This window comes from Otolemur garnettii, unplaced genomic scaffold (genome assembly GCF_000181295.1).
Source record: "Otolemur garnettii isolate 467f Iridium unplaced genomic scaffold, OtoGar3 scaffold00180, whole genome shotgun sequence".
Taxonomy (NCBI): domain Eukaryota; kingdom Metazoa; phylum Chordata; class Mammalia; order Primates; family Galagidae; genus Otolemur; species Otolemur garnettii.
In genome coordinates this window covers 3,158,991-3,168,061 of record NW_003852575.1, presented here as the reverse complement: position 1 = coordinate 3,168,061, position 9,071 = coordinate 3,158,991, and the positions used below count along the sequence as shown (strand labels likewise).

The 9,071-nt window shown below is 46.3% G+C and overlaps 1 protein-coding gene across 1 annotated transcript in view; it reads left to right on the top strand.

Moving 5' to 3' along the window:
• Window positions 1–9,071, top strand: part of DOPEY2 (dopey family member 2) — a 131,445-nt gene that overhangs the window by 98,733 nt on the left and 23,641 nt on the right. Inside the window, exons 28-32 of the mRNA XM_003800666.3 lie at window positions 4,896–4,975; window positions 5,354–5,463; window positions 5,583–5,729; window positions 7,259–7,320; window positions 7,827–7,955. Coding sequence (XP_003800714.1) covers window positions 4,896–4,975; window positions 5,354–5,463; window positions 5,583–5,729; window positions 7,259–7,320; window positions 7,827–7,955 — 528 coding nt within the window. The remainder of the gene's footprint in view (window positions 1–4,895; window positions 4,976–5,353; window positions 5,464–5,582; window positions 5,730–7,258; window positions 7,321–7,826; window positions 7,956–9,071) is intronic.

Genomic DNA, 9,071 nt, shown 5'->3' with positions numbered 1-9,071 from the left:
AAAAAAAAAAAAAAAAGTAGAAAAACTTATTCAGGTATGGTGGCTCAGTCCTAGCTCCTCAGAAACAAAAACAATAAAACAACTTTTTGGCTCATGTGTGTAAAAAGCCCAACTTTTGTAGGCATTGCAGGAACCTGAGATTAATCACATCTTATTCAAAGACTCTGGATGGCTCTTCCTGGAGCGCAAGCCTCACCTGGCAGGGGGCTGGTGCCAGAGCCACAGGAAGTAGGTACTCCCCCCAAAGAAGGTGGTTCTACCAGGAGAAAGGATGGCGTTTCCACAGTCCATTACTTTCACCGTGTTTGATAGGTAGCCTTATGTTCTGCATCAGAGAAATAATTCTACTTTCTTCTATAATGCAGATGCTGTAACTAGGATAAAGCAACAACTGCATTTTCTCAGCCTGTGGTTATGGTTGTTGTCAAGGTTCTAGAGTGGCGGCTTTTTTTTTTAAGAGACAAAGTCTCACTTTGTTGTCCTTGGTAGAGTGCTCTAGTGTCACAGCTCACAGCAACCTCCAGCTGTTGGGCTTGGGCGAGTCTCTTGCCTCAGCCTCCTGCGTAGCTGGGACTACAGGCGCCCACCACAACACCTAGCTATTTTTTGTTGCAGTTTGGACGGGGCTGGGTTCCAACCCACCACCCTTGGTATATGGGGCTGGCACCCCACTCACTGAGCCACAGGCACCGCCCTAGAGTGATGATTTTCAACCTGTATGCTGCATCACGCTGGTGTGCCATGAAAACTTTTAAAGATCATTAATTAAATTATTTTCAAAAGATGTTCACAGCACAATCAGCATATTCTCTTCTTTTTTGATCAACATAATTCAGATGTGCCGTGGAAGTTTAACTATAGGTTCAAGTGTGTGGTGTGATAAAAAAAGTTGAGAAACACCGTTCTGGAAGGAGCTCTCACTTCCGCCCGGCTGGCTTGCCCTGGGTTGTCACGTCGTGTGTGCCCACGTGCCCGTAACCGGCTTCAGCACCGTGCGGCCGCGTTGTCTTTGTTGCATTTTCCCTGCTGTGGACCCAGCTACGGTGCAGTAATTCAGTTTAACCTCAAAACAATACTGTGGTAAAACAATTACCTGAACTTTTTTTAATTTTTAAAAAGCATAAAATTCCAAAGCTGGAAGTGATATTTGAACTTCTCAATAAGCTTAATTTGCAAAGTATAGAGTACCCCCAAAGTGGCATATTTGGATTATAACCAAATGCTGTTTCAATTTTATTTTATTTCCCCTTTTAAAAGTTTTTAATTTTTTTAAAAGTTCATTTAAATTTATAGAGTCAAATATAATTTAATTACATGCATAAATCACATGGTGGTAAAGTCAGGTCTTTAAGGCATCTATCATCTGAGTAACATACATCATACCCATTGAATAATTTCTTGTCTTCCACCCCCCAACCCCTTTTGAGTGTCCATTGTCATTTTAAATGACTGAATAGTTAAGTGGGCACGGGCCATGTAAAGCAGGGTATGGAATGAATGGATCTTTTAAGTGACATTTTTCTCTCCACTCAGGGCTCTGGGTATGCCTGTAGGTTCTATGTGTAAACCAGGGGTCCTCAAACTTTTTAAACTTTTTAAACTTTTTAAACAGCGGCCAGTTCACTTAGCTGCTAAGCAGGATAGGCAGCGGTGGCAGAAAGACCCAGCGGTTTGGATAAATGTCTTCGGCAGGCCGCATGTGGCCCATGGGCCATAGTTTGAGGACCCCTGGTTAAACTCCTGAGAGACACATCTGAGAGGCCACGTTCCATGCTGTGGGTGCTGGTGCTGCAGCAGCAGACACCTGCAGGACCTCCGTTCTCAGGAGCATGGGGGTGGGTAATGAGAAAGGAAACTGTCACAAGTGTATTTGCAACATTCCTGAAATCCGAGATTATTTCAAAACTAAAGATTTTTTCATGACAAAAGAAAAAGCAAATTAGCAAGAGAATTTCAGGTGGGACTTACTCCTGTGGGGAATGTAAGAGGGATGTAATAGGAGTGCGTGGGGCAGGAGCCACTGGGTGTTATGGAACATGTCCCTGAGGAGGTGACAGATGTGCCGAGAGATGAAAAGTAAGGGAGCCCTGCAAAGATCTGAGGACAGGCACTGCCCTGGCGGTGGGACTGGGCTCAGACCCAGAGACCTGGAGACCAGGCTGCAGTCCCTGACGGCTGGAGCTTGGCAAGAGTGGTCAGAGGGCAGGAGGGGACCGCTGCTTGCCAGGCTTGGTAGGAAGCCCAGTGAGGGACTTGCATGTCATCCCACCTGCTGCAGGAAGCCATGCAGTGTTGAGAGCCATGACATAGTCTTCTTCAAATTTTAGAAAACATCACTTTAGCTGCCGTGAGCAACATAGGCTGTATCTAATGAGAGCAGAAACTGAAAGTCCAGATAAAGGGATTTCACGGTGGCTTGGGCAAGAGATGATGGTAGCCTGGTGCCAGGGCCAAAAGAGGTGATTTAAATGCCAAATAATAGGACTTGCTGATGGACTGGGTATGGCAGTTTAAAAAAGTACAATCAAGGCTCCATACCCGTAGCACAGTGGTTGCAGCGCCAGCCACGTACACCGAGGGTGGCGGGTTTGAACTTGGCCCAGGCCAGCTAAACAACAGTTAAACAACTGCAACAAAAAAAATAGTTGGGCATTGTGGTGGGCCCCTGTAAAGTACAAAATTTATAGAGTACAAATAAAGGGTGGCTAAGGCAAGAGACTTGCTTAAGCCCAAGAGTTTGAGGTTGCTGTGCACTGTGACAGTACAGCACCCTACTGAGGGTGACATAGCGAGATTCTTGTCTCAAAAAAAAAAAGTGGCTCCGCGCCTGTGGCTCAAGCGGCTAAGGCGCCAGCCACATACACCTAAGGTGGCGGGTTCGAATCCCCAGCCCAGGCCCGCCAAACAACAATGATGGCTGCAACCAAAAAATGGCCGGGCGTTGTGGCGGGCGCCTGTAGTCCCAGCTACTTGGGAGCCTGAGGCAGGAGACTTGCTTGAGCCCAGGAGTTGGAGGTTGCTGTGAGCTGTGAGGCCATGGCACTCTACCCAGGGGGATAGCTTGAGGCTCCGTCTCAAAAAAAAAAAAAAAAAAAAGTGCAGTCAAGGATGGCTTGTGGGGTTGGCTTAAGCAACTTTTTGAGTTGGAGATGATAGGAAGAACATTCTGGAGAGGGAAATCAAGCTCTGTTTTATACATAATTAAGTCTGAGCTGTCTGGAAGAGGGAAGGAGCCCACAAAGAGCATTAAGCAGTCACAGGGACAGGAGAAAAACCAAGAGTGAGTTAGAGGCTTGTAACCTGCCAGGAAAGGGTTTCTAGAAGGTGGGGAGCAGTGACACAGTGAGGGGTGGGAAGCTGAGTGAGGTGAGACGAGGCCTGCTGGACTTGGCAGTAGGGAAGGCTTCAGGTGGGCTGGTGGGATGGAGGGGACATTTGCATGGGTGGGAGGTTGGGAGACAGCAGTGGGGACACAAGGATAGTAGGGGAGTGGCCAGAGCAGGATTAGGGACTAGAGAGCATGTATTGTTTTTTTGTTATTGTTTTGTTTTGTTTTGTTTTGCGGTCTTTGGCCGGGGCTGGGTTTGAACCCGCTACCTCCGGCATATGGGGCCGGCGCCCTACTCCTTTGAGCCATAGGCACCACCCCAATATGTATTTTTTTTTTTTTTTATAGTTGTTGTTGTTTAGCAGGCCCAGGCCGAGTTCGAACCCACCAGCCCTGGTGCGTACAGCAGGCGCCCTAACTGTTGAGCTATGGGCGCCAAGCTCATATGTTGTATTGTTCTAATTTGTTTTTAAATTGCAGTACTTCAGAGCCTATTTGTGGCGGTGGAACAGTTCAGCAGAGAGGAAGAAATTAATGCAAGAGAGAAAGTCTAATTAGAAAGCAAAGTCCTTGATGGGCCGGGGCCAGGATTGATACCATAAATGGAATTAGTGGTTCTTAGATAGGAGCCAGGGACATGTCTGTTAAAACAGGAATGAGGCAGCGAATGTGGATATAAATACTCTGCGTTAATAACTCACGGTGCCAAATTGAGGAGCTTGCCGTTGGATACATTGATTTCTCAATGAAATGTGAGGTGAGGCTGAGAAGGGGAGGCGTTGGTAGGGATTGAGGGGGAGGTGAGAGAATGAAGTTGGCAAGTGGGAAAGCCAGCGCACCACCCAGGGACATGCTGGGAAGGCATGGGAGCCGCAAGTCCCTTTTGAGATTCAGCGTCATGACATCGAGATTAGTCGCTTAGTGGTGTGATTTTTCTCTGGAACCTTTCACTACTGTGTAGATGGATCACCGGGTTTAGCCAGTCTGTTTTTCTCAGTGGATGCTTCCTAAGGAGAGAGAAGCAGATGCACTGAGGGTGTTCGCCTGCTAAGTATATGACCAGCTGGAGGTGCAGGTGAGGCGAGGTGAGGATGTGCAGCACTGGGGGTAGTTAACCGTGGACTCCGGGGGTAGACGTCTGTCCTAGATGCAGAAAGGTGCCGAGGCCTGGACACAGTAGGATACTGGGAACAGATTTAGGAGGAGGTGGTTTGGAAACTGTGTATCAAGGATGTAAAGGTGCTTGGAGCAGAGGAAGACGGTTGGAGGAGAAGAGGCCCGAGGGCTGAGAGACCAGGGTGTTTGATGGAGCATCCGAGGGGATGATGAAGATCCAAGAGTGGTGACAAGAATAGGGACAAGGAGGGAGACAGTGAGCCCGCGCTCATTTGATCAAAATACCCAGACTCTTAGTTGCTGAAACTGCGTTTTGACACAGAAGAATACCTGAGTTGCACACAGCAGGGAAGGTGGGAGCTCAAGGCTCATGTTGGTGAGATGCTTTGGGGGACAGCAGTGATGACCCGTCTGTCATAGTTAACACTTGAATGCCTCATCCTGTTCGCAGACGCTGCTGCGGCTTCAGCAATGGTGTCTGCCTCCGCCCCTTCTGTGTACAGCGTGCAAGCCCTCTCTCTCCTGGCAGAGGTAAGCGCACACCTGACTTGTCGTTCCTGATGGAAGGCAGTGCTGTCCCCAGTCCTCCTGAAGGTATTCCTCATGCTTGGCCTACACTCCCAGATGGCTCCTCTGGCAGTGTTGGCCCCAGGCTGCTGCACCCTGGAATTTTCTGGTTAGGTTTTGCACTTACTGTCACATCCTACCCAAAAGTCTTGTTTTCTTAACCAGGTGTTGTGGCGGGCACCTGTAGTCCCACCTACCTGGGAGGCTGAGGCAAGAGGATCACTTAAGCCCAAGAGTTGAAGGTTGCTGTGAGCTGTGACGCCAGGGCACTCTACCAGGGCAACATAGTGAGACTCTGTCTCATAAAAAAAGTCTTGTTTTCTTAAGGTCTCATTCTTTTAGGCTCTGGCTTCTCTCTTGGACATGGTTTATCGGAGCGATGAGAAGGAGAAAGCAGTGCCATTGATCTCCCGTCTGCTTTATTACGTCTTCCCTTACTTGCGCAATCATAGGTAACGTCTGCTGCGTTTCTTCCCACGCACATGTGGAAAAATGTTTAGAGAAATGACTCAAGTGCTTTTCCTTAAACAGTCTTTGACCTTGGCCCTTGTCTCTTCCCACTCCCAATTAGCGCCTACAACGCTCCCAGCTTCCGTGCAGGCGCTCAGCTGCTGAGCTCCCTGAGTGGCTATGCCTACACAAAGCGAGCCTGGAAGAAGGAAGTTCTGGAACTGTTTATGGACCCTGCTTTCTTTCAGATGGATTCTTCTTGTATTCAGTAAGAAATGGTGTCCTGGTAAAAAAAAAATGTGCTCTGAGTCTTCTTGGGGAAGCTGTTTTGGTTTGTGTAACTAATTCTTGTTCCCAGGATGGGAGCAGACCCAGAGCCCGAACCCAAATAATAGGATGGAGTGATCACAGGCTCACACGCTGACTGTGTGCTCATGGGAAAGAAATTAAGTCTTTTATAATGTAGGGCCACTTTGTTGTTAAAAGAAGAATTTCACTTACTTAAGAGAACATATTATTCCCAAAGAACAGTGATGGTTGGTCTATCTACTGTGTTTCCCAGAAAATAAGACCTACCCCAAAATAAGCCCTAGCAGGATTTCCATGCATTTGTTAAATATAAGCCCTACCCCGTAATAATACCTAGTGATGGGCGTAGCTATGCAGTGTATCTGCATTTCGTATCCCTGCATTTCAGTGCAGAGCGGTAAGGAAGACTGGAATACCTTTTATCTGCCACAGCTCCTTTCTCTGAGCTGTTTGCACTTATGCAGGTGCGCATGTGGTAACCCTGGTCACAGGCATCGTATTGCACACGTGCAAACGGCTAGGGGAAAGGAGTTCACACATCACTAGCGCCAGCCCCACCAACAAGGTCAGCTCCTTCTGTCAGGTTCCAGAAGAAGATGACTTAACTGTATTTGAATAAATGTAGATTGTTGTATTATACTTAATAAAAATAAGACATCCCCTGAAAATAAGCCCTAGTGTGTCTTCTTGAGAAAAAAATAAATATAAGACAGTATCTTATTTTCGGGGGAACACAGTAGTACCAGTTTATCTTGTGATCACAAAATATTTGACCAGTGTTAAGATGACAGAACCTACTGGTGATCCTCTGGTATCTTTGCCCCACTCAGCTTACACTCCACAAGTTCTCACTGAGACCTTGCAATAGGCGAGGCAGAGAGCCTCAGAGACACAGGTGTGAGACTCGCTTCCTGGGCCTTTCCCTTGGAGGGCAAGGACACCACTCAGGAACTCTTCCCCCTGGCTTGGAGAGTCTTTGTTAATGTGAAGGAGGCTCAGGAACAGAGGATGGAGATGGGGGCAGCCTTTTTGTATGGCCTGAAAATCTGTCCTGCCATATCCAGAGGGCCACTTGGCACCCTGCAGCTTTCATTCCCATGATCCTATTGCTCTGCTGGGGGAGCCCATTTGGAAGTAAGAACTAAGAGTGATAGTTGTCTTCGTTACCCCGCATCTTTCTCCCAACATGACTGTATGAGCGTCATCCTGTCTGAACACACTGAAGGGCAGCCCTGGAGAACACCAGACCGCCCGGTCGGTGTACGCTTCCTTTACAGTAAACTGGGAAAGGTCAATCTTCATTCCCTGTGTGAGGATTATAAACAAAAAGCTTTCGCTTACTTTTCCCTTTTATAAAAACTATTTGTGTCACTAACTTCTTTTCAGAAAGAGGATTTTAATAGTTCTAAAAGGGGCATATTATTTTCTTGGTATTTTTAATCAGATAATTATTACAAATTTAATTGATTTTTTTTTTTTAATATCCAGCTGGAAGTCCATTATTGACCATCTTTTGACTCATGAGAAAACAATGTTTAAGGATTTAATGAGTAAGTTCTGTGTTACTTGCACATAGGCCACACTTTAAAAGGACAAGAACGTCATAGCCCACTTTTACCTTGTATCTCAGACCCCTGCTCAGACCCCGAGCCACAAACTATAATATGACATCAGGAGTAAGTAAATGAACAGACCTGTCATTTACTTGTCAGTAGTTCTATTTTATTGACAAGAGTGCCCTGACAACCTTTTAATTTTTATAATGGAGAAATACTGCTGAAAACAGGTTCACATCTTGACGTTTGTGTTGAAAGTAATGTTTTCCATAATTTATTAGGAGTACTTTCTTAGATCCTCTTCTAGTGCTCTATCGTTAAGTATCATTAAAGAAATAAGTTTTTTTTTAAATACTCGTGTGTCTTACCACATGCCCTTACTTAACGAAGGTGATTTTTCACCAGAGAATGTAGAAATCACACTGATAGGAATTGCCTGTCACTTACCTCTGACTGTGGTTTCCTCACAAAGTGAAACATATTTACTGTATTTGTTCTAGACATGCAGAGCAGTTCTTTAAAACTGTTCTCAAGTTTTGAGCAGAAAGCCATGCTGTTAAAGCGCCAGGCTTTTGCTGTCTTCAGTGGAGAACTTGATCAGTACCACCTTTACCTTCCGTTGATACAAGGTAAGCTGACTGTCTTAGTCCATCTTGTGCTTCTGCAGTAAAGTACCTGAGCCTGTGTGATTTATAATGAGCAGAAATGTTTTAGCTCCAAGTTGTGGAGGCTGGGAAGTCTGGTGTCCAGGGGCTGGCACCCGCCAAGGGCCCTGTTGCCATGTTGTCCCGTGGAAGAAGGCAGACGGGCAGGAGCACAAGGGGCCTCAACACACCCTTTTACAACAGCACCAATTCCACCCCCATGGGGCCTAATTGCCACTAAAAGACCCTGCCTCCTGGCTGGTGCAGTGGCTCATGCCCACCCATAATCCTTGCAGTCTAGGAGGCCAAGGCTGGTGAATTACAAGAGCTCAGGAATTCCAGACAAGCCTGAGCAAGAATGAGACCTTATCTTTACTAAAAATAGAAAAACTAGTTGGGCATTGCCATAGGGACCTGTAGGCCTAGCTACTCAGGAGGCTGAGGTAAGAGGATTGCTCAAGCCCAAGACTGTGAGGTTGCTATGAGCCATAATGCCATGGGACTCTACCTAGAGTAACAAAGTGAGACTCTGTCTCAAAAGAAAAAAAAGACCCTACCTCCCAATTCAATTACATTGATCATTAAATTTCAATGTGAGTTTTAGAGGGGACATTCAAACCATGAATGGCCAACCCTCCACCCTCACCCAAAGATAGACCTACGAGGGGCTGAGGTGGGCAGCTAGGAAGGAAGCCCACCATGCATCCTGGCATGATGGTGTTATTCAGAAATAGATTTGTAGGCTCAGCGCATATAGCTCAGAGACTAGGGCATCAGCCACATACACCAGGACTGACAGGTTCAAACCTAGCCTGGGCTGCCAAACAATAATAACAACTACAACTACAACAACAACAAAAATAGCTAGGGGTTATGGTGGGTGCCTGTAGTCTCAGCTACTTGGGAGGCTGAGGCAAGAGAATCATTTAAGCCCAAGAGTTTGAGGTTTCTGTGAGCTGTGGCACTACAGCACTCTACCGAGCGCGACAAAGTCAGATACTGTCTCAAAAAAAAAAAAAAAAAAAGAAAGAAAGAAATATATTTGTAAATCTGAAACTTTATTTTAAAACTTCATTATTGGCTCGGCGCCTGTGGCTCAAG